The sequence below is a fragment of the Salvelinus fontinalis genome, chromosome 13, assembly GCF_029448725.1.
Source record: "Salvelinus fontinalis isolate EN_2023a chromosome 13, ASM2944872v1, whole genome shotgun sequence".
Taxonomy (NCBI): Eukaryota; Metazoa; Chordata; class Actinopteri; order Salmoniformes; family Salmonidae; genus Salvelinus; species Salvelinus fontinalis.
The window spans coordinates 13,375,219-13,400,725 of record NC_074677.1 but is presented as its reverse complement, the minus strand read 5'-3'; the positions used below and the strand labels follow the sequence as shown (position 1 = coordinate 13,400,725).

Sequence of the window (25,507 nt, the reverse complement as noted above, 5' to 3'; positions counted from 1 at the left end):
GCGAGCATAGAAGTGATTTAGCTCGTCTGGTAAGCTCGTGTCACTGGGCAGCTCGCGGCTGTGCTTCCCTTTGTAGTCTGTAATAGTTTGCAAGCCCTGCCACATAAGACGAACATCGGAGCCGGTGTAGTATGATTCAATCTTAGTTGTATTGGCCTGTTTGATGGTTTGTCGCAGGGCATAGCAGGATTTCTTATAAGCTTCCGGGTTAGTGTCCCGCATCTTGAAAGCGGCAGCTCTACCCTTTAGCTCAGTGCGAATGTTGCCTGTAATCCATGGCTGGTTGGGGTATGTACGTACAGTCACTGTGGGGACGATGTTCTCTATGCACTTATTGATAAAGCCAGTGACTGATGTGGTGTACTCCTCAGTGCCTTAGGAAGAATCCTGGAACATGTTCCAGTCTGTGCTAGCAAAACAGTCCTGTAGTTTAGCATCTGCTTCATCTGACCACTTTTTTATTGATCTAGTCACTGGTGCTTCCTGCTTTAATTTTTGCTTGTAAGCAGGAATCAGGAGGATAGAGTTGTGGTCGGATTTACCAAATGGAGAGCGAGGGAGAGCTTTGTACGCGTCTCTGTGTGTGGAGTACAGGTGATCTAGAATTTTCTTCCCGTTTGGTTGCACATATAACATGTTGATGGAAGTTTGGTAGAACTGATTTAAGTTTCCCTGCATTAAAGTCTCTGGCCACTAGGAGCGCCGCCTCTGGGTGAGTGCTTTCCTGTTTGCTTATTTCCTTATACAGCTGACTGAGTGTGGTCTTAGTGCCAGCATCTGTCTGTGGTGGTAAATAAACAGCCATGAAATGTATAGCTGAGAACTCTCTAGGCAAGTAGTGTGGCCTGCAATTTATCACAATATAGTCTACTTCAGGCGAGCAAAATCTAGAGACTTCCTTAGATTTCTTGCACCAGCTGTTGTTTACAAATATGCACAGACCGCCCCCCCTCCTCTAACCGGAGTGTACTGTTCTATCTTGCCGGTGCAGGGTGTATCCCGCTAGCTAAATATCCATGTCATTCACCCACGATTCCGTGAAACGTAGGATATTACAGTTTTTGATGTCCCATTGGTAGGATATTTGTGATCGTACCTCGTCTAGTTTATTGTCCAATGATTGCACGTTGGCGAGTAGTATTGATGGTAACGGCAGCTTTCCCACTCGCCTTTTCCGGGTCCTGAACAGGCATCCGGCTCTTTGTCCTCTGTACCTGCGTCGCTTCCTCTTGCAAATAATGGGGATGTCGGCCCTGCCAGGTGTTTGGAGAATGTCTTGTTTGTTAAAGAAAAATCTTTGTCTAATCCGAGGTGAGTGATCGCTGTCCTGATATCCAGAACCTCTTTTTTGCCGTATGATACGGTTGTACAAAGTAGAAACATGATGTACAAAGTATGTTACAAATAACACAAAAAACCCCACATAATAGCACAATTGGTTGGGCGCCCGTAAAACTGCTGCCATTTCCTCCGGCGCCATCCCTTCAGCAGGGCAGGTTTTTATATGGTATCGTTTATAATGTTACCTCATTGGGCTCCCGAGTGGCACAGCGGTCTAATGCACTGCATCTCAGTGCTTGAGGCATCACTAAAGACCCTGGTTCAATTCCAGGCTGTATCATAACCCGGACATGATTGAGAGTACCATCATGCGCGGCACAATTGGCCCAGCGTTGTTAGGGTTTGGCCGGGTTATGCCATCATTGTAAATAAGAATTTGTTCTTAACTGACATGCCTAGTTAAAACAAAGGTAAAACAAAATCAGCATAGCAGGTATCTAAACTCACTGGCCAGTTTATTAGGTACACCATCCCGTTCACAAAAACAGATCGCTCCTACAGACATTGAGTCAAGTGGCCGGGGCTTGCTATATAAAGCTGGCAGAAATGCATCGAGGCATTCGGTTACTGTTCAAATGAATGTTAGAAGGGGCCAAACCAGTGACCTTGAGTGTGGTATGATTGTCGGTGTCAGGCACGCCGGATGGATCCAGTATCTCAGAAACGGCTGCCCTCCTGGACTTTCACGCACAACATTGTCTAGGGTTTCCCGAGAATCGTGTGACAAATAGAAAATATCCAGTCAGCGGCAGTCCTAGTTGACAGTACCAAAATATTACAAATCAGATTGAAATCAGTTGATAAGATAAGTATTCTACCTCTGACCCAATACATATTAGAATGTCCTTCTTTGACTTGGTAAACAAAATGAACGGGTGCATTCCGCCACCTGAATTGTGTTGTTTGAACAGTTATAAAGCCAAGGTTGGTGATTTACTGCCACCTGCAGTTATGGAATGTTTGCTCACAAGTATAATTCAGTGGCTGATCCCTCATGACCTGGATGGAATTATGTGATCCTTAACTCATGGGAAGTCTCACCCAGTTGACTTGTTCAAATGGTTTAAGTCCTCTATGGTGCTGTCCATGCTAAAACAGGCTTTTAGGCACTAGGGTCATCTATACATCTCTATGGATAAACTCTACAAGCGCATCGCCAACATAAATTCTATAGTGGACGGGGTACAACTCTAACCTTCGCCAGTGCTTTACTTCTCTCGGTTTTCCTTCGATTTTGACACTATCTTCTGTATGACAGAAAGATTACAGGTCAAATCATGGCCAACCTGTCCATGCCAGACTGTTAAAAAAAATGACCTTGACCATACCATACAGATACCCATCTTAAACCCCCAAAGAGCAAGCAATGCAGATGTAGAAGCACAGTGGCTAGGAAAAACTCCCTAGAATGCTCATAAAATGAAACAAACATTCGTAACAAGAAGATATACCAAAATATACAGCAGTATTTTCACATCCAAGCACAGAGAATAACGCTCCACCATCAGTGTTTCCAGCAAGCTTTTTTAATGATATTTGAACATTTTAAGTTGTGTAGTTTTGGCCGATATTCCAAACTCATATTTCCCTCCCTTTACACAGGAAGATGAACTTTCCTTTTAAAACAATAGATCAGTCTAATTTAAATCTCACCTAAAATAACTATTTACGTTCAACAGAGCCAGAGACCATAATAATAGTGCTCACAATAATATAATAAAAATATAACGTCTAGACAAAAATAAGAAAAAGACAGATTACATTTAATATTTTAGGGATACGTTGCAGTCTTATTCTCTCCTGGTTTTAGTAGTTTCTGTCAAAGTAATACATGATTGTATAATATAGAAAGCAGGAGATGCATTTTAAGAGATGCAACGTTTTTCATAACTGTTAGTCATTTATTTTTACATTTAAAATAGTCCATAGAAGTCCTTTTCATCCAAGAATCCAAGCCAAGTCTTCCGGCTGGTGAAAGTAATATATTTGTTGTGCCAGTCTTTTCTCAATCCAACCATGAAATTACACGGGTCCTGTGCTCTCACCCTAGAAGCTTATTTATGAGTTAAGACTTCCTCAGTAGCGCGTACACAAAGGACGATGTACAGTAACGTAGAGAGTTTAGAGTTCCAAAAACAGAAAAATTGAAGGTATACGGAAACTGGGCAAAGAGCTGGGGGTGTTCCCCGATCCAGGAGGGTCCCTATCAATTAGGAATGGATGAATACTACATGACTTCAGAGGGAAGTCAATAACTCTAATGACAGACTGTCCTCTTGTATTTTGCTATATCACACCACGTGCTTCCCAAGAGCCACAACTCAAGCCAGAGGAGATACAGCCACACCAAAAGGTGAACAAATGGAGCGCTTACGGGTACACTGTTATCACCTCACCACTGACAGTGTATCACTGAAATATCTCTCGAGAAAATGGAGTTCGTCAATTTATTCTTTCACCATCTGCTGTGAACAAGACCAAGGCTTCATGCTAAGGATGCGGGTTAGCAATGTGGACCAGTCTAGCAGACCGATCTAGTCCTTTTTTCTTGAGATCCACTAAATCACTTGAGGACCTATTAAAGGGAGAATCCTAACTTAAGGGAACATTTGACTTAAGTGGAAGTTACAATAGGATTCAGTGATTAAATAATTACTTCAGGATGTCTTAAGATACCTAATCAAAATTTACAAGGCTTTCAGTGTTGTAGGCATGATGGGGGGGTTAGAAAAAACACTGATTAAACTTGCCATTTTTTGTTCTAGTGGAATTTGATCAATCATGGAATGATTACAACTGAAGAGGTATGTATATTGACCACCCTGCATCTTCTGCACACTTCTCACTCTGCTAAGCCTTTGCCATGGTGGTCCTCCAGGTCCAAACCATTAACCACAACACAGCAGTGCTTTAAGTTGGACTATAGCATCACGTACAGTTGTGTTTCTGACCCCCGATGGATATATTGAAAGTGGTGCGTTCCGAATGCTGAATGCACGTGAGCAATGGGAAGATGGCACTCTTATCCACAGGAGAAAGAAGATGCGGGGGTTGAAAAATAACTTCAATCCCTATCTACTAATATCCTGATGGTGGTGGTAGTCGGTACACTTTGAGCAGCACTTGTGTTCATTTCCAAAGTGAGGTGTTTGGGGGTGGAATGGTCCTAGTGAGAACGCTGTGTGAGTTGTGGCGTTCTTTTCCCTGATTGCCATTTGTGCCGGGCGGGGGGGTCCCCTGATCGTTCCAGTCTCCACTGTGGGCCACAACATTATGGGAGGGGTGGGGGGCTGAGGTGGAGGGCCTCCAGAGGACAGGAAGAGGTGTCCCCCTCTGTGTCCCTCCTTTGTCCTCTTGTGGTGGAGGGGAAGGGGCTCTGTCATCACTAACTATTATCTGAAGAGCGAGAGAGACAACAAAAAGAGAAATAATGAACACATATTTAGATTTTGCTTTCCTCATCGTGTTTTTCTCTTTGATATTTGACCACAAAACCTATACTTATGATAACCAACAACACATCTGGTTTGAAGTTGTGATACGTATTCTGTTTGTTGTCCCGTGTGTACGGTTTACTCAAACTTCAATGCTTGCAGAAATAACTATGTATTGGTGGAGCACAAGATATATCGATGCGTATGTACTCCAAAGCCCTTTCAAGCATCCTGTGCATGTGAACTCCTGTTGTATCTGTTCATGGTCAGTAAAGTATCAGGGTGCGTCCCAAATGGCACCTTCTTCCCCATAAATTGCACTACTTTTGACCAGGGCCCATAGAGCTCTCAAAAGTAGTGTAATTTATAGGGAAGAAGGTGCCATTTGGGATGCACCCTGATACTTTACTGATAAAGAGTACAGAGTGTCATATGGGATGCAGTATCAATAATTCACAGTACCTTTGTTCTCCTCTGTGTCAGTAGCTGTTTCAGTCAGCCTTTGGCGCAGTTCATTATACTTGGTCTCCACTTCCTGAAAGCAGATTTTTGACAGAAACTTAGCTCTGGTACAACATATAAACATACAGATGGATAAAATTAGTGTATGGGTGGATGGCCCCATACAGTAAAAAAATATAATAGTATGGGCAAACTGGCAGATTGACAAACAGATGTCTTGATCATGCCGCGTGAGAGACTGCATGATAGACATGGAATAACTTTACCTATAAAGCCATTCTCATACATTTCACAAAGCGCGAGTTCTTGGCCGAAGATGCCCTGGGGCACACATCAAAGATCAGCTAAGAACAAAAAACTGACCTTAGCATTTGAAGCCAGGTCTGATTTATCTGAAATCTTTCAAATACTTTAAAGCTGCAATATGTCACTTTTTGGGCAAGCTGACCAAATTCACATAGAAATATGAGTTATAGATATGTCATTCACATTGAAAGCAAGTCTAAGCGGTAGATATGTTCTATGTGTGCTATTTCTATGCTTCCCATTCTTAAGTTTCGTTTTTGCGTCTTTTACTTTCAGTTTTGTACACTAGGTTAAACAGCTGACAATTTCACAACGGTTTAGATGGTACAATTATTCTCTACACTATACTTGCTTGTTTTGTCACAAACTGAAATTAGGCGAACTATTAGAATATTAGGAACCAGGAAATGGCACAGCAAATTCTGCATAGTGCACTTTTAAGCGCTTACTCTAGCCTGCCTGAAGTGCTAAATGGGCGTGGTTTGCCTTTTTGTGACTATTCTAATTGGTCTAAATCAGGCATACTCAATCAACCACGTAAAGTCTTTTAAAGGGATACTTTGGAATTTTGGCCATGAGGCACTACTTCCCCAGAGTCAGATAAAATCGTGGACACCATTTTTATTTCACTGCGTGCTTTTTGAATTAAGTTGCTAACTAGCGCCATGCATGCAGATAATCATAGACTGACAGTTATTGTGCTAAGAATGATTAGCATTGGTGCGTGAAACTACCTCTAACCTCCTTCATACTGGACAGAGATATAAAAACGGTATTCACAAGTTCATCGAACTGTGGGGAAGTAGATAAAGGGCATCATTGTCAAAATCCCGAGGTAATGATTTCAAATAGATTTGAACCCAGGTCTGATCTAGGGGGGGAAACTTCATGTTACTTAAAGGGGGGTTGATTGTGTACCTTCAGGTGCTGCAGGTTGGCCTGGAGCAGGCGGATGTGGGTCATGACCTGGCGGCTGAGGTTGGGGCCGGCACCCCCTGTCTGCGAGGATGAGGAGAGCAGCTTCTTCAGGTCGATGCCCGAGTCCGGGCCCCATTGGGCCCCACCCCCCCCCCCACTCGCCTGACTGTCATTGTCCGTGCTGCTCTCCCCCGAGGCCCCGTAGCCCTCCAGGACCATGTAACTGCCTGGGGAGGGATGGAAAGATAAATAAGGAGGGGGAGGGAGGGAGGGAGACAGTTGGAAATGGGTAAGTTATGCCCACCTGAGTAACTTTCACAATTAAAAAGAAGGAACCTCAAACATGCATTAAGATGATTTATTATAAAACATCAGATATAGGAACAACATGCTATAAAATCAAGAGTATATCCTAACTGCCACTTAAGTAGAATTAGAACTTGGTCTCCTATTGACATCGATTCATGACTAAGTGAAATTCTACTTAACCTAAGGGGTGAATTCCCTGCCGCTTTTCTGCCTTGAATGTCCCAGTTGGCTCACCGTAGTCCTCGGGAGTCTCAAAGAAACCTGTGTCCCCAGACGATGGTTCATTGGACCCCGGGGCCTCCTCCTCCCTCCGTGCCTCGGTCTTCTCCAAGGCACCGTTCTCAGAGGAGCCAGTAGAGGGTGCTGCTACGCTGCTTGGGGCCGAGGTACTGTTGTTGTCCTCTGGGCCCCTCAGGGACGTGGTCCTCAGCAGGCGGCCCCCAGGGGCTCGGCCCTTCCTCTGCTCCTTTTCTTTCCCCTTCTCTTTGTCCTTGTCGCTGCCCTCTGCTCTGCTCGTCATGTGGTTGAGAAGGACCTGCCTCAGGGCTGCCACTGGGAAAAGGAGAGAGTCAGCGTGGCTACAGGGTCATGTTCATTAGGCTAAGAAGAAACACTCATTTTCGGTTTTTGTTGCAAAACATTTAGTGTGCCATTCAATGTGTCATTCTATCACTGTATGTGACATATTGGTCTAAGGCTTAGGCAGTGAACTCACAGGTTCTTAGGGCCTCGTCGGCTCTGGAGGGGGGCATGCCGAAGGCGTCATCGGGCTCCTCGTCGTCGATGGCGATGCCCCGGCGTGACCTCTCCTGGAGGAAGGGCAGTCTGTCTGCCAGCTCTCCATCCAGAAAAGCTTCAACTTCCTCCTCATCTACCTCCTCCACTTCCTCCTCTTCTTCTTGTTCTTCTCTTCTGTCTGGCAGTGGCGAGTCCTCTTCTTCCTCGTCGTCTGATTTGACGCCGTCAAATGGGTTGGTCGATGTGGGTGTGGGTTGCAGATCCGGCAAGGAAGTGACGTCTTTTTCTAGGGGACACAGACACATGGGTAATGAAGGTGTGTTACAGCTGCCTGAAGAATAGTCAAACTCACATAGCTTTTCATAGGGTAGATGTTTTTTCCCCGAATTGTTAGATACTACTACACTGTTGGAGCTAGAAACACAAGCATTTCGGTACACCCGCAATAACATCTGCTAAATATGTGTATGTGACCAATAAAATTTGATTTGATTAGAATTTTGAAAATGTATTAAATGTCTAGTTATTGATACCTGGGGACTGGGTACATCCCATGGAGGTGCGCTCAGGGTCTTTGTTCAGTTTGGGCACCCCCGTGCTGATAATCTCCACTGCGTCTCGCTCCACACTGCAACACACATGCCAAACGCATGCACACACAAACGTAAATGATAAACTAGGGCGATGTGCCTTTTTTCATTAGAAAGCAGTGTATAAAAGTGCATATAATATATATAAAAAGCCAACAAGGACAGTGAACTCACTCGGTCTGAAGTAAAGGTATGATGTGTGTTTTTGTCTTCATGGTTTCTGCACTCTGCGTTATCAGACACTGCCACCTAGTGGATGGGAGGAGTTAATGAGAAACAGACCAACCATAGAAATAGAAAGAGAGCCCATCCTGTCTTTCTGGGAAGTGCACCATCTACAGCGCCATGTTTTGTGCTGCTACCATGTTGTTGTCATGTTCTGTTGCTACCATGCTGTGTTGTAATGTGTTGCTGCCTGCCTTGCTACAGCATGTTGTCTTAGGTCTCTCTTTATGTAGTGTTGTCTCTCTTGTCGTGATGTGTTTTGTCATATATATATATATATATATACACACACACCCACTACAATTCAAAAGTTTGGGATCACTGTTTTGTGCTTGTTTTTAAAAGAACATTTATCAGAAATACAGTGTAGACATTGTTAATGTTGTAAATGACTATTGTAGCTGGAAACAGCAGATTTTCTTTATTTTTATGAAATATCTACATAGGCAAACAGAGGCCCATTATCAGCAACCATCACTCCTGTGTTCCAATGGCACGTTGTGTTAGCTCATCCAAGTTTATCATTTTAAAAGGCTAATTGATCATTAGAAAACCCTTTTGCAATTATGTTAGCACAGCTGAAAACTGTTGTGCTGATTAAAGAAGCAATAAAACTGGCCTTCTTTAGACTATTTGAGTATCTGGAGCATCAGCATTTGTGGGTTCGATTACAGGCTCAAAATGGCCAGAAACAAAGAACTTTCTTCTGAAACTCGTCAGTCTATTCTTGTTCTGAGAAATGAAGGCTATTCCATGCGAGAAATTGCCAAGAAACTGAAGATCTCGTACAACGCTGTGTACTACTCCCTTCACAGAGAAGCGCAAACTGTCTCTAACCAGAATAGAAAGAGGAGTGGGAGGCCCCAGTGCACAACTGAGAAGGCCAGCATCCCGGAGTCGCCTCTTCACTGTTGACGTTGAGACTGGTGTTTTGCGGGTACTATTTAATGGAGGACTTGAGGCATCTGTTTCTCAAACTAGACACTAATGTACTTGTCCTCCATGAGCAGTTTTCTTCCTCTCCGTCAACTGAGTTAGGAAGGACGCCTGTATCTTTGTAGTGACTGAGTGTATTGATACACCAACCAAAGTGTAATTAAAAACTTCACCATGCTCATAGGGATATTCAGCATCAACCAATAGGTGCCCCTCTTTGCGAGGCATTTAAAAATCTTGCTGGTTTTTGTGCTTTAATCAGAGCTTGAAATGCACATACTTGTTTGAGGGAACTTACAGATCATTGTATGTGTGGGGTACAGAGATCATGTTAACCAACTTATGTGATTTGTTAAGCACATTTTTACTTGTGAATTTATTTAGGTCTGCCATAACAAAGGGGTTGAATATATGTATTTATTATGGATCCCCATTAGCTTCTACCAAGGGGTCAAGCAAAATTAAGGCAGTTATACAATTTTAAAAACATTACAATACATTCACAACAGATTTCACAACACATTAGGTGTGTGCCCTCAGGAAAACCTGGGAATACTTATTGACTGAATTTCAAGGGATATTGACTGAATTTCAAGGGATATTGTGTGTAGATCAGTGACAGAAAATCAAAATTTTCAGGCTGTGACAACAAAATGTGGAGAAAATAAAGGTGTGTGTATACTTTCTGAAGGCAATGTATCTCTTTGAGAGCAACTTAGCTTGGAGGGACCAAGCAAATCCAGATTTTTCTGAAATCTTGGTTGGAGGATTCTGTCCCTTATTATTCTCCCCTGGAATCCTTCACCTGGGATTTCTGGAAAACCTGGGAACTTTTGGAAAGTGTCCAGAATTTTGCAATCCTAGTTCCAGCCAGGTAACAACTGAATGGGATGCTTGAATAAAGTGACTTTGGGATGAAAATGAGCAGACAGACTTACGTTCTTTGCTCGGACACGGTCTGGGCCATCAGCTCGTAGATCTGGGCTCCGTTGTCGGACATAGACAGCACAAAGAAGGACTTGTTGTCTGACAGGAGAAGAGACAATATCATTAGAACATACAGTATATTATATTGACAGTCTTCTATGTTGTCTTTCCTCTCCAAAGTGCACTAGATATAGCCTGGTCCCAGATCTGTTTGAGCTGTATAGCCAACTCCAATTTAGCATGGTCACGTCAGTAAAACAGAATGTGAGCTATTGCAAGATCAGGCAGGTTCCAAAAAGCTTACGCCAATAGTCACTGTCATGCCAAACAAGGTGGTTGGCAAGACTGCACAATCAGATCTGGGACCAGGCTACCACAGACATGTTGCTTGAAGCAATTTGATAAGATATGATTCCAGGAGCCTTTTCAGTGGGATGCAACATTCAGAACATCACAGATGGAAACGTAACAAATAGAGCAATAACTATTTATATCAGATTAAAAAAAAAACATTTCACACAAAATACCCCCTTAAAAAGGGAAATAAGCAGTTGCTACATACATTTGATTGATTCTTCAAGAATATAACTTATAAATGCCTCATGAGCTTAGTTCAACTGTCGTACCCCTTCAAAACCCAAAATATAAGTTTGTGGTTAAAACTATAATGTTGATACAATGGATTGTCAGTCCTTGCATCCATAGCTCTGTCTATGAATTTGAGTGTGGTTACATTTCTCAAGCCCCATCCCTTAGCGTTTTACTGAAACATAAACGAGGGAAAACGCTTTGTTATTGTTAGAACTGAACTGAATGGACACACCGGTGGCTACCGAGCGCACCAGCACGGTGTTGAGGTTGATGATGGGGCTGAAGATGTGCTTGGTGTCGGCGGTGCCCGCCAAGTTCTTGCTGTGGCACTTGAGGACCAACCGCTCGTCCTGCTTCTGCAGCAGCACCAGGATGTCCTCCAGGAGCAGCGTGTACAACTCTGAGGGCACAGAAGGAAGTTCAAGTGAATACTTTTGTTTTTATAACCTAATGGCAGTCACAGACACTGAAATACATGGATAAACATCATTGAAATTCATGACAACATGACTCCAGTTGTTGATTCATTGGTATGGCATGGAGAACGTTTTGTTTCTCTCCGTCCTGGCATTTGGTATAGAGAGAAGATGGTTTACAACACACAGAAAATCACTTACACTCAACAGGACAAGCTAGTCCTCATGTGGGCAAAAACTACTATAGCATGTGAACCCTGGGTCTTCTTCTCAGTCTTCTATTGTATGTTGTAGCCTACTTAGCTTTTCAGCATTGGATGAGGACAACTCTAGCGTACCAAAGGGCTAAGCTGAAAATGGAAATAGCAATTGTCCTACAGGTAAAAAATAATAATAATTCTCTACATGATCAACATTTCTACACCGCTAAAACACATTCTGTTGAATTATGGGTACGTACCGATGGTCTTGTCTTTGTTGACCTTCCAGGAGAGAGGTCCCTCGTGCACCATCTTCTTCTTGGTCAAGTCTAGACTCTACACACACGCACATACACACATGCACGCACACACGTCAGAACAGGCACCTTTCTACAGCTTTAAGCCAATGAGAATTCTCATATCAATGAGAATATGTCCAATTAACTACCCTGGTCAAATAATGGTAAATACATGTAAATAAATGGAGACACAAGTAGTCTCACCTTGAACTCTGAGATCATTGGGTTCTCACTCTGTTTGAGTGAGGACAGGTCCAGGCGTCTCTGGTAGTCCTCTAACCTCTGTAGGGAGAGGAGCACACACACTTACCAGCACTGGCTAGACAGTATACAGTTAGACCACTCATTTAATAGGATCTAAATGCTATTCAGTCCCTTAGCTGATATATTCTGGTAGAAAGGTGGCAGGCATAAGAGATGCACTGTTTACTACATTTTGCATTTATAGAGTTCAGACAGGAAACTCACATATTCCTTTAACCATTTAAGAAACAAAAATAGATGACAAAACATCTGGTATTGGTGTTTGGCTCTGCTCCTTCATGGGAGCTGACTGCCAGAGCCATGTGTCCCTTATTACCATTACAATACAGGCAGTGAGTGAGATATATCAATCCCCCTGATGGGGAAAAAAGCAGAACCAAATAGGTGGAGGCTGGGGTTGTGCTAGGCTAGCAGAAAACAGACAATGCATAGCAGGTGGCAGCAATAGTTACAGCAGCAGCAATAAAAACAGCAAAGAAAAGCCAATCACATAGCTTAGCAGAGGAACTGGTCAACTTAAATACAGTGTCTTGCAAAAGTATTCATCCCCCTTGGTGTTTCTCCTACTTGGTTGCATTAAAACCTGTGATTTAAATGTATTTTTATTTGGATTTCATGTAATGGACATACACAAAATAGTCCAAATTGGTGAAGTGAAATAAAAAAAAATTACTTGTTTCAAAAAAAAGAAATAATAAAAACGGAAAAGTGGTGTGTGCATTTGTTATCACCCCCCTTTGCTATGAGGCCCCTAAATAAGATCTGGTGCAACCAATTACCTTCAGAAGGTGCATAATTACATTGCACACAGGTGGACTTTATTTAAATAAGTGTCACATGATCTGTCACATGATCTCAGTATGGGACCTGTTCTGAAAGGCCCCAAAGTCTGCAACACCACTAAGCAAGCAGCACCATGAAGACCAAGGGTCTCTCCAAACAGGTCAGGGACAAAGTTGTGGAGAAGTACAGATTAGTGTTGGGTTATAAAAAAATATCAGAAACTTTGAACATCTTACAGAGCACCATTGAATTCATTATTAAAAAATTGAAATAATATGGCACCACAACAAACCTGCCGAGAGAGGACCTCCCACCCAAACTCACAGACCAGGCAAGGAGGGCATTAATCAGAGAGGCAACAAAAGAGACCAAAGATAACCCTGAAGGAGCTGCAAAGCTCCACAGCGGAGATTGGAGTATCTGTCCATAGGACCACTTTAGCTGGGCTTTACAGAAGAGTGTCAAGAAAAAAGCCATTGCTTAAAGAAAAAAATAAGCAAACACGTTTGGTGTTTTCCAAAAGGCATGTGGGAGACTCCCCAAACATATGGATGAAGGTACTCTGGTCAGATAAGACTAAAATTGATTTTTTTGGCCATCAAGGAAAATGCTATGTCTGTCGCAAACCCAACACCTCTGATCACTCCGAGAACACCATGTTTTTCATCGGCAGGGACTGGGAAACTGGTCAGAATTGAAGGAATGACGGATGTTGCTAAATACAGGGTAATTCTTGAGGGAAACCTGTTTCAGTCTTACATGAGATTTGAGACTGGGACGGCGGTTCACCTTCCAGCAGAACAATGGTCCTAAGCATACTGCTAAAGCAACAGTCGAGTGGATTAAGGGGAAACATTTAAATGTCTTGGAATGGCCTAGTCAAATCCCAGACCTCAATCCAATTGAGAATCTGTGGTATGACTTAAAATTGCTGTACATCAGAGGGACCCATTCAACTTGAAGGAGCTGGAGCAGTTTTGCCTTGAAGAATGGACAAAAATCCCAGTGGCTAGATGTGCCAAGCTTATAGAGACATACCCCAAGAGACTTGCAGCTGTAATTGCTGCAAAAGGTGTCTCTACAAAGTATTGACTTTGGGGGGGTGAATAGTTATGCACGCTCAAGTTTTCTGTTGTTTTTGTCTAATTTCTTGTTTGTTTCACAAGAAAAAATATTTTGCATCTTCAAAGTGATAGGCATGTTGTGTAAATCAAATGAAACAAACCCCCCAAAAATCTATTTTAATTCCAGGTTGTAAGACAACAAAATAGGAAAAATGCCAAGGGGGGTGAATACTTTTGCAAGCCACTGTAGACAGCCATATTAAGGTAGGAAGTGTTTGAATCCCATTGGTGTCATCTGAACTGGTTTCGCTTAATTTAGCTTGCAAGTGTCCCACAGTTTTCAATTGAAACGTGGCTGCACCATGACAACTGTTGGTGTAGCCAGATGTGTGCATGTGTTCACCATGTGTCTAGTCCCACTGGTTGTCCTCTCCATAGTCAGTTACCTGTTTGTTCTCTGCCTCTTTCACTGTCTGGTTGACATAGTTGAGGATCGTCCTGCAGCACTCCCCGGCCCTCTTCACTTTGTCCCTCTCCTCTGCATCCTCTGTCAGGCAAAAAAACAAACAAGCAGATGATATCAGTCTCATGGAGTGGACCAAATAAGTGCACAACAAAAACCCACGTGCACGAGAATGTGAAGGCATGATGATGATGACGGATTCATTTACAGCCTAATCTCTTATGGAGAGACTCCGTAAACATATCTTAGTTCTGGGTAAACCAAGATTATTTACAGCCTAATCTCTTATGGAGAGACTCCGTAAACATATCTTAGTTCTGGGTAAACCAAGATTATTTACAGCCTAATCTCTTATGGAGAGACTCCGTAAACATATCTTAGTTCTGGGTAAACCAAGATTATTTACAGCCTAATCTCTTATGGAGAGACTCCGTAAACATATCTTAGTTCTGGGTAAACCAAGATTATTTACAGCCTAATCTCTTATGGAGAGACTCCGTAAACATATCTTAGTTCTGGGGTAAACCAAGATTATTTACAGCCTAATCTCTTATGGAGAGACTCCGTAAACATATCTTAGTTCTGGGTAAACCAAGATTATTTACAGCCTAATCTCTTATGGAGAGACTCCGTAAACATATCTTAGTTCTGGGTAAACCAAGATTATTTACAGCCTAATCTCTTATGGAGAGACTCCGTAAACATATCTTAGTTCTGGGTAAACCAAGATTATTTACAGCCTAATCTCTTATGGAGAGACTCCGTAAACATATCTTAGTTCTGGGTAAACCAAGATTATTTACAGCCTAATCTCTTATGGAGAGAATCCGTAAACATATCTTAGTTCTGGGTAAACCAAGATTATTTACAGCCTAATCTCTTATGGAGAGACTCCGTAAACATATCTTAGTTCTGGGTAAACCAAGATTATTTACAGCCTAATCTCTTATGGAGAGACTCCGTAAACATATCTTAGTTCTGGGTAAACCAAGATTATTTATAGCCTAATCTTCATGCAATTTTTGACAGATTTGACAATCTTTGGTTGTAAAGGTTTGAGTAGCTAAATCTGCTTTCCTTTAGTTCAGTCATTTTATTAAACATTAAAAGATCATTCGGCATGGAAATACATCCCTCTTTAATCAACTATTACAAAGAAATGCAATACTTATCTCCCAACAGATGGACACAGAAGAGAGATGAAACGTAATCCAAATTATTTTCAGGCCAATGTCTCAACCTTTATTAGTTGTGTGGACAGACTGTGTTTTATAGTGGTGTTGTCTACTGTACCTGTGTACTTGGCTATGCTCTCCAGCAGTAGTGGATACTTGGTCAGCCTCTGCATCTCCACTGGAATGATATCCTTCAGCTGCAGTCTGCGACACAGACGGTTGCTCTCAGCCTCCTACAGGACGAGAGAGACACACCCGAGTCAGTACTACAGTCACTCACTCCAGATCAAATGGTCAATCTGACAACATCACAATGATGACGAAAGCCATTTTTTTCCCTTTAGAGATAGCATTGTGTTTCCAAGCCACTATAATGAAAAATCTTCATTAGCGCCAACTAAGAATGCATTGAGTAGAATGCCCAGTCGTCAAGAGAACCTTCAGAACAATATTGTGACACAACATGCAACCCATGAACAGTAGAATATAGTATAGTGTGTCGTACCTGCATAAAGGAGGTGAAGCGCTGGTCTTTCTTCTGCCGGGTCTTGATAAGTTCCAGGGCGAAGGGCTGGTTACTGCAGAAGGTGCCCACCGCCCGCTTGATTTTCTCCTCCTCGTCATCACTGAACTACACACACGCACAGAGGGACATGGAAATGCAGGGACACAGAAAAGGACACAGACACACACACACAGCAATGTTAGCAATGGCTTTTGGATGTAATACTCCCCCTCTCCTGCAGTGACTGAAAATATATCTCAAAATGCCCATAGGGCTCTGGTCTTCTCTTACCCAAGCTAGTAGATCGTCTCCTATCAGGTCTATCACTGACGTCTCGTTCTTCTTCCGAATGACCGTCATCTGTTCCGTTATCCACACTGTAGGGAGGAAGAGAAAAGTCAGGGAAAAGAGGACATTTGTTTGAGAATAGGTGAATTTCAATGATTTAGGAAGTTAAAATTCTAGTTGTGTAAATTAGCACTATCCCTGAGAGAGGAGTTTGACTGTAGCTTTGAAGAGGAAGCCCCGCGGTGAGTATAGCAAGCATTGCACACACACAGAGACACAGAGAGAGACACACACACACACACACACACACACACACACACACACACTATACCGTGTAGCTGGACAATCTCCTCTAGGTTAGTGAAGATGTGTTTAATGTCTCCAGGAGGCAGGATGCTGTCTCGGGTTAGTTTCTGGCAGAACACGTTATCCAGCACCTTCAACATCCTCAGGTGTGCTCGCTCTGTGTAGAAGAGCTCTGTGGAGACGCACACATTTTAGACCCACAGAATTAAACAGAACAAGATAGCTGCCATTATCAGCCCATTCTAAAGCTATGCAGGTCTATGACATTAGCTACTTGTACAGGGTTTCCCAAACTCGGTCCTCCAAAGGGTGCACGTATTGGTTTTTGCCCTAACACTACACAGCTGCTTCAAATAATAAACTCATCAAGCTTTGATACTTTGAATCAGCTGTGTAGTGTTAGCGCAAAAACCTAAACGTGCACCCCTTGGGGTCCTGAGGACCGAGTTTGGGAAACGCTGCTCTATCGTATCTCTATGGTCAAACCGTCATAAGACAGGTGGAACCCATTGTCTTCCAACAGATGGTGCTATTCTAACGCACCCGCAGACGGCTGTCACGCTACCTGATGTAAGACAATGAGGTGGAACCAAGATTTTCATTTGGGATTGAGGCTTGCAGATTTCCTGGTATATCAGGATCTACGCAACATAGAATTTGGAGACTTTTCTACGAAAACGTCACACAAAACTTTAGCAACTTGTTGTGGTTTATTTAGCTAGCGGACCCACCATCACTGATAATCATGATGAACGAGTTCACCACTTGACTTGAATGGACACAGTAGGCTTGGTCATAGACAGACTCAAAAAAACCTCACATAAACCTCAAAAAAGGTTTAGGTGAGGCTGGGGTGGATAGTATATAAAGGTATAAAAATCTAAAGGACAAATTCTAATGCAGCGCATCATATTTGCCATCTCAAAGCTAAACAGTTAGCATGAAACTACTTTGAATATTCAACAGCTATCTATCCGTATGATTGATCCCCAGACAGCTGTACAGTATGTGGAGCCAAAATGGCCACCGGCCTCACCGTTGATGACTTCCTGTCTTTTGATCTCCTGTGGAGTCAGGCCCGCCAGGACCTCTCGGCTAACCAGCGCCTGCCAGTTGGGAGGGTCCTGCTCGCACTCGATCTCGTTCCCCTGGTCGTCCTCACTCGGCACATCCCCACAGCCTAACCCGTCCATCCTGATTTGAAAACAAGAAGTCCCTTATGATGACACCTGGATTGTGTTCATTAGGGCATGCAGTGGCAAAATGTTTTGCAATGGAAAATGAAAAATAGTGTTTCTTATTGGACAAATGTTTAGATAGTCCAACCCTGTTCCAATTAATTTTCTTAAGTTTGGTTAAATTTAACTTTTATTTATCCAGGAAGTCCCGTTGATATCAGAAGACCTCTTTTACAAGAGAGACCTAGTGCTTAATGAACACGGCCCTGGGCACACTTAAACAACACTAAAGCGAAACTCTACGATTGAGATCAATGTGTGATTAATTGGGGAAGTTACCGAGTTACTAAGGGCAGATGTCAAGCCTGTAATAATGGATAGAGAGAGGGGGGCCAGTAACTCAATCAATTCTATTCAAAGGCTTCAAAGTTAAGTTCAAGTTTAATCATGTTAATCGTGTTTAATCAATCACAATTGATTCAATTATGTGGGCAACACAAACTTTTTGAAAAGCTGGTACTACTGAACAACTCGGAAAAATCAGTTATCATTCATGCCATTCATATGACTAGAGACAAAAAAAACAACAACCTGTGTTCAACTAGTATTTGAAATGATTTTATCCGTACTTGATTGAGCTTGCCTGGCTAAATTGACCAATAGAACAGTCCTTAAACTGAAAACCCTGCCCATATGGCGCTAAAGAAAAGCTCGATTTCAAATTGTATTTGAACCCAGGTCTGTAACAACATCAGATAAAATAGACCCCAAAAAATAAGAATAGAGAAAGACTCACCTCCGGGCTGGTTTGGGCGTGCCTCCCTCTTGAGCCCTGGGGATAGAAGATCACAGTCCCTGTCAACACACTTTCTGCCATTCATCAAATCCCTCCTTTCAATCCTCCACATCTATCTGAGCAGAGATCCTAAGGCATAATTTGGAGAACTCCCCATCTCCAAGTAATACACCATAAGAGGACCTTTCTTTCAATGAGTTTCAATGAGGTCATGAATGATCGGAGAGACAAAGAAAGCGATTCAGCAGCGGAGTGCTGTAGCAGCAGCACCCGGAAACGGCTCCGAGGCCTTGAGCATGATGGCTGGGTATGGGCTGTGTATCCCAACAGTATGGCCGTATGAGACTGAGACTGCAGACTATGCGGTCGACTGGTTGTGTCGGATGAGAACAGATGAGCTTGGCAGTGGACCAACACGGCAGCAAAACATTCTGCCTTGGAAGGCTTTTCCCGGGAAAGCTTGCTCCCTCTTCGGAACAATATTTTAGTGATCATGCAATCTCGCTCAGCATAAGATTTAGGTTGCATCCCAGATGCCTCCCTATTTAGTGCACTATTTTCGACAAGAGCCAAAGGGGAATTGGGTGCCATTTGGGAGGCAGACTTAGTGTAGATTTGTGTTGACCCAGAGGACAGTCCTGACTCGGATTAGATAAGCCATTTGAGGTGAAAGGATGGTATATATCAGAGTATCTCAACCCTTGAGCAGATTAGAATATTCACTATGTATTGCTGAAACCATCACATTTGATTACAGCAGATCTGCCCTCTGTATTTTTACGCTGTATATTAGCACATTACATGGGGAGGTGCTGTTACCGAGTCAATAAGCCTATCATAGTCACTATAACGTCACTATGTAAACAATAGGATTTTTGAGGGGGGTAAACGCTGCTGCAAGCACAAAGATTATCAGAAATGATAATCATACAATAATTGTTTTGTTTCCTTTTTATCCACCGATTGTAAAATACACAAGTGTACAAAACATTAAGAACACCTGCTCTTTCCATGACACAGACTGACCAGGTGAATCCAGGTGAAGCTATGATCCCTTATTGATGTCACTTGTTAAATGCACTTCAATCAGTGTAGATGAAGGGGAGGAGACAAGTTAAAGAAGGATTTTTAAGCCTTCTTTAACCACGCTGTCTGTGTGGGTGGACCATTTCAGTTTGTCCGTGATGTGTACGCCGAGGAACTTAAAACTTTCCACCTTCTCCACTACTGTCCCGTCGATGTGGATAGGGGGTTGCTCCCTCTGCTGTTTCCTAAAGTCCACAATCATCTCCTTTGTCTCCCGGGTGGCGCAGTGGTCTAGGGCACTGCATCACAGTGCTAGCTGCGCCACCAGTCTCTGGGTTCGCGCCCAGGCTCTGTCGCAACCGGGAGGTCCGTGGGGCGACGCACAATTGGCATAGCGTCGTCCGGGTTAGGGAGGGTTTGGCCGGTAGGGATATCCTTGTCTCAGTATATAAAATGTATGCACTCTACTGTAAGTCGCTCTGGATAAGAGCGTCTGCTAAATGACTAAAATGTAAATGTAAATGTTTTGTTGACATTGAGTGTGAGGTTATTTTCCTGACACCACACTCCGATGGCCCTCACCTCCTCCCTGTAGGCCGTCTCATCGTTGTTGGTAATCAAGCCTACTGTAGTGTCGTCTGCAAACTTGATGATTTACTTGGAGGCGTGCATGGCCACGCAGTCATGGGTGAACAGGGAGTACAGGAGAGGGCACAGGAGAGGGCTGAGAACGCACCCTTGTGGGGCCCCAGTCTTGAGGATCAGCGGGGTGGAGATGTTGTTTCTTACCCTCACCACCTGGGGGTCGGCCCGTCAGGAAGTCCAGGACCCAGTTGCACAGGGCGGGGTCGAGACCCAGGGTCTCGAGCTTAATGACGATGTGGCGAAATCCTGCACGGAGCCTTCACCGTGCGCTGCCACTTTAAGAGCGCATGAGCAGTAAGGAAGGAGGAAATAAAAGAGAGCTTGTTCAGCTCTTTGGGGAGGAGCTCTTGGGTGGTGCGACAGTTTGATTGTGTGTGCTATGCTGCAGAAGTTTTGTTTGTTTTTCAGCGTATGTAGTTTATAATGTATTTAACTCAATCATCGATGTGATCGCTCTACTGCTTGGTTGGTTTCGTTTGGGACCGCGCCGGATATGGATCGCATTGATTAGTAGCAACATTGTTGCGAAGCTTTAACCTACAAACCAACAAACCATCGGACAGTCAGACAGTACACCTGCACGCCTGAAGACCACAGCTAAGATCTCTCTTGTTCCCTTTCTCTCTTTCTCTTCCCTCCATCATTCCAGTGCTTTACCCTGCAACAGACTCTCTATTTTCCTAATGCACTTCCCAGTGAAGTTCCTTGGAGCTGGACTATTATTGCCCTGCCAGAAGGATTTGGGTGGACATTTTAGTTAAAAGGTTGCTTTAAAGTGATTTCTTTAAAGTGTGTATTATTATTTGAACTGTGTTGAGGTGGGGTGTACTAAGGACATGTGGACATTTTTAAGGCCTTTGTGTATATGAACACCCTCACATTCATACCCTCTGCACTCCTCCACTAGAAGAGAATACAAATTATTGCAAATCCTCTGTTGATGACTGGGTTCTTTCGTGTATGAAGTTGCTGTTTAATTGCTCTGCCATTATTATTATTATTGTATGGGGTATTCTTGGTGGGGTTACCCCTGTGCTGTGATGTGGGTTTTATAGGGTGTTTATTCTCTTTTCTCTCCACTGGCTATCTGGTAAACAGGCTACACTCTAGGCAGTCTCTTCTGCTGATGTGTGTATTCTCTTTTCTCTCCACTGGCTAACAAAATATTCTTATTTGTTTAATTAAAAAAAAAAAAAATTATCCCCTTTTCTCCCCAATTTTCGTGGTATCCAATCGCTAGTAATTACTATCTTGTCTCATCGCTACAACTCCTTGTTTTAATCCATCCATCAATTTTTCACTGCTCATGTCCTGTTCAGGGCTGCAGGAGCAATTGTCCATTATTTTAATTAAATGATACTGGCCTACGTTGGCCGTTGCTAGGTAAAACAGGTAAACGCCTCCTTTTGAATCAGTCTGCTCGGTCATTAGCTCAAAGCGAACCCTTCGATGAAGAAGATGGCGAAAAGAAAAAAAGATGACGAGTATCGTACATTTCAGGACGAATGGACCGAAGAATTCGCCTTTGTGGAGAAAGCAGGTTCTGCCGTGTGTCTAATTTGCAATGACAAAATTACATCGATGAAACGGTCGAATGTAAAGCGGCACTTCGACACGCGCCATGCTACCTTTGCATCAAAATACCCTGCGGGAGACAGCAGACAGAAAGCGTGCCAAGAGCTACTGAGCAGGGTGCAAGCTAGCCAGCAGCAACTCCGCGTATGGACCAGGCAAGGTGACTATAATTTCGCTAGCTTTGCTGGATCTTTAGCAATAGTGAGGAACGGAAAACCATTCACAGATGGCGAGTATGCTAAAACGTTCATGCTGGATGTAGCCAATGAACTTTTTGATGATCTTCCGAACAAAGACAAGATAATTAAACGGATACAAGACATGCCTCTGTCGGCAAGAACTGTTCATGATCGTACCATCGTGATGGCAAACAACGTGGAGGAAACGCAAGTGAAGGACATAAATGCAGCGTCGTTCTTTTCCATGGCTTTGGATGAGTCAACAGACGTGAGCCATTTGTCGCAGTTCAGCGTGATTGCAAGATATGCTGTTGGTGACACACTGCACGAAGAAAGTCTTGCAGTTCTGCCATTAAAAGGGTCCACAAGAGGTGAGGAATTATTTAGGACTTTCATGGAGTTTGCTCAAGAAAAAAAATCTACCTATGGATAAACTTCTCTCAGTGTGTACTGATGGTGCTCCGTGTATGGTGGGGAATAAAAAAGGATTTGTGGCGCTTCTCCGTGAACATGAAAATAGACCCATCCTAAGTTTCCATTGCATTCTACACCAGGAGGCACTTTGTGCTCAGATGTGTGACAGGCAGTTTGGGGAAGTGATGTCGCTGGTCATTCGTGTGATCAACTTTATTGTTGCTCGAGCCTTAAATGATCGCCAGTTTAAAACACTGCTGGATGAAGTTGGAAATAACCATCCTGGTCTGCTTTTGCACAGCAATGTGCGTTGGTTGTCAAGAGGGAAGGTGCTTAGCCGTTTTGCGGCTTGCCTGAAAGAAATCCAGACTTTCCTTGAAATGAAAGGCATCGAGCATCCTGAGCTAGCCGAAACTGAGTGGCTCCTCAAGTTTTACTATCTCGTAGATATGACTGAACATCTGAACCAGCTCAACGTGAAAATGCAAGGCATTGTAAATACAGTGTTATCCCTTCAACAAGCTGTGTTTGCTTTTGAAAACAAGCTAGAACTTTTCATCATGGATCTTGAAACAGGTCGTTTACTACATTTTGAAAAACTGAGCCAATTTAAAGATGCATGCACAGCAAGTGAGCCTATTCAAAACTTTGATCTCCACCAGCTAGCTCGCTGCACATCCAGTCTCCTACAGTCCTTCAAAGCACGCTTTGGAGAATTTCGTGAGCACACTCGTCTTTTTAAGTTCATCACCCTTCCAAATGAGTGTTCACTGAACACAGCCGACCTGAGTTACATTCCTGGTGTCTCCGTCAGAGATTTTGAAGCAGAAGTGGCTGACCTGAAGGCCTCAGCCATGTGGGTGAATAAGTTCAAGTCACTGAATGAAGATTTGGAAAGAATCACACGACAGAAAGCGGAGTTGGCGAGCAAGCACATGTGGACAGAAATGAAAACTTCAACCCGAAGACCAGCTGATTCTCAAAACTTGGAACGCGCTTCCTGTCACATACCACACACTGCAGCGTGTGAGTATTGCTGTATTGACCATGTTTGGATCTACGTATGCATGTGAGCAGTCATTCTCACATCTTAAAAACATCAAGTCCAACCTACGATCACGTTTAACGGATGAAAGCCTCAACGCTTGCATGAAGCTTAACCTCACCAAGTACCAACCAGACTACAAAGACATCAGCAAATCCATGCAGCACCAGAAGTCGCATTAATGGTGAGTATTATAACATTATTTAAGAATAAATTCAGAGGCTTATTATACTGACATTTAGTTGAATTCACTTTTAAAATATATTATATGGCTCTCACTGAAATACATTTCCAAATGTTTTGCTTTCATGGCTCTCTTAGTCTAAAAGGTTCCCGACCCCTGGTCTAGGGTGTCAGGTAGGGTGGATGAGATATGGTCCATGACTAGTCTCTCAAAGCACTTCATGATGACGGAAGTGAGTGCTACAGGGCGATAGTTACTTAGATCAGTTACCTTAGCTTTCTTGGGAACAGGAACAATGGTGGCCCTCTTGAAGCATGCGGGAACAGCAGACTGGGATAAGGTTTGATTGAATATGTCCGTAAACACACCAGCCAGCTGGTCTGCGCATGCTCTGAGGACGCAGCTAGGGATGCCGTCTGGGCCGGCAGCCTTGCGAGGGTTAACACATTTAAATGTTTTACTCACGTTGGCTGCAGTGAAGGAGAGCCCGCAGGTTTTGGTAGCGGGCCGTGTCGGTGGCGAGCAAAGAAGTTTAGCTTGTCTGGGAGCAAGATATCGTGGTCCGCGACGGGGCTGGTTTTCTTTTTGTAGTCCGTGATTGACTGTAGACCCTGCCACATATCTCTCGTGCCTGAGCCGTTGAATTGCAACTCTACTTTGTCTCTATACTGACGCTTAGCTTGTTTGATTGCCTTGAGGAGGGAATAGCTACACTGTTTCTATTTGGTCATGTTTCTGGTCGCCTTGCCCTGATTAAAAGCCGTGGTTCACTGTTATGAATTTTATATATAATGACTAAATGATGTATACATTTAAAGTAATGATAGGACTATATCTCACAGAATTCTACCCTGTCTCTGTATAATGATGAAGAATGTTTGTCCATAAGAAAAGAGGGATTGTTAGCAGACCAGGAAAGACCAACTTGTGACCACTGTGGAAGTGATAACAGGGAAGGAAGTCTCCCCACCCAGGGAGGGGAGAAACCTTGGGCTTGTAGTAGATTGTATAACAGGTGGCAGAATGGGATAAGCAATGTAGGAGAAGACTTGTGAACTATATTGTCATTGTCTGAGAGGAGGAGGGACATTTATGACGAAATGAGAGGTGTATATAAACCAATGTACAGGAAATGATAAGCAGAGCTCCTGTAAATAAACGTTGCTGACTATTGTAGACTGGCCTCTGTCTGTTTCATTTCAACAAGAACCTTACAAATTCTTGGTAACAGACCGAGTAGTTTAATTGAAGTTCAGTTTATGAACATTGAGAACATAATTCTCTTAACATTCGCGCTTTCAGTTTTGCGTGAATGCTGCCATCAATCCACGGTTTCTGGTTGGGGAAGGTTTTAATAGTCGCTGTGGGTACAACATCACGATGCACTTGCTAATAAACTCGCTCACCAAATCAGCTATGCGGAACATATCCCAGTCCACGTGATCGAAGCAATCTTGAAGCGTGGAATCCGATCGGTCGATCCAGCGTTGAACAGACCTGAGCACCGGCCTTTCCTGCTTTAGTTTCTGTCTATAGGCTGGGAGCAACAAAATGGAGTCGTGGTCAGATTTTCCGAAAGGAGGGCGGGGGAGGGCTTTGTATGCGTTGCGGAAGAGCCAGCCCGGGTCGCGCATTCGATATGCTGATACAATTTAGGGAGCCTTGTTTTCAGATTACCCTTGTTAAAATCCTCAGCTACAATAAATGCAGCCTCAGGATATGTGGTTTCTAGTTTACATAGAGTCCAATGAAGTTCTTTCAGGGCCGTCGATGTGTCTGCTTGGGGGGGATATACACGTCTGTGATTCTAATCGAAGAGAATTCTCTTGGTAGATAATGCGGTCAGCATTTGATTGTAAGGAATTCTAGGTCAGGTGAACAAAAGGACTTGAGATCCTGTATGTTGTTATGATCACACCACGTCT

At 43.3% G+C, this 25,507-nt stretch overlaps 1 protein-coding gene across 7 annotated transcripts in view; it reads right to left on the bottom strand.

Annotated features, from left to right (window-relative positions):
• Positions 1 to 2,851: 2,851 nt before the first annotated feature.
• arhgef12b (Rho guanine nucleotide exchange factor (GEF) 12b) overlaps positions 2,852 to 25,507 on the bottom strand; it is a 121,941-nt gene continuing 99,285 nt past the window's right edge. For 5 of the 7 annotated variants that reach the window (XM_055941779.1, XM_055941780.1, XM_055941776.1 and 2 more), the window contains 18 exons: positions 18,515 to 18,550; positions 17,577 to 17,734; positions 16,566 to 16,712; positions 16,238 to 16,323; positions 15,947 to 16,072; positions 15,560 to 15,674; positions 14,250 to 14,350; positions 11,897 to 11,974; positions 11,654 to 11,729; positions 11,010 to 11,177; positions 10,198 to 10,285; positions 8,273 to 8,347; positions 8,042 to 8,136; positions 7,486 to 7,794; positions 6,951 to 7,322; positions 6,462 to 6,688; positions 5,238 to 5,310; positions 2,852 to 4,737 (listed from right to left, as the gene is read on the bottom strand). In XM_055941779.1, coding sequence (XP_055797754.1) covers positions 4,727 to 4,737; positions 5,238 to 5,310; positions 6,462 to 6,688; positions 6,951 to 7,322; positions 7,486 to 7,794; positions 8,042 to 8,136; positions 8,273 to 8,347; positions 10,198 to 10,285; positions 11,010 to 11,177; positions 11,654 to 11,729; positions 11,897 to 11,974; positions 14,250 to 14,350; positions 15,560 to 15,674; positions 15,947 to 16,072; positions 16,238 to 16,323; positions 16,566 to 16,712; positions 17,577 to 17,734; positions 18,515 to 18,550 — 2,341 coding nt within the window. In that variant the 3' untranslated portion in view covers positions 2,852 to 4,726. The remainder of the gene's footprint in view (positions 4,738 to 5,237; positions 5,311 to 6,461; positions 6,689 to 6,950; positions 7,323 to 7,485; positions 7,795 to 8,041; positions 8,137 to 8,272; positions 8,348 to 10,197; positions 10,286 to 11,009; positions 11,178 to 11,653; positions 11,730 to 11,896; positions 11,975 to 14,249; positions 14,351 to 15,559; positions 15,675 to 15,946; positions 16,073 to 16,237; positions 16,324 to 16,565; positions 16,713 to 17,576; positions 17,735 to 18,514; positions 18,551 to 25,507) is intronic. The other 2 variants (XM_055941777.1, XM_055941781.1) reach the window with 1 other exon arrangement.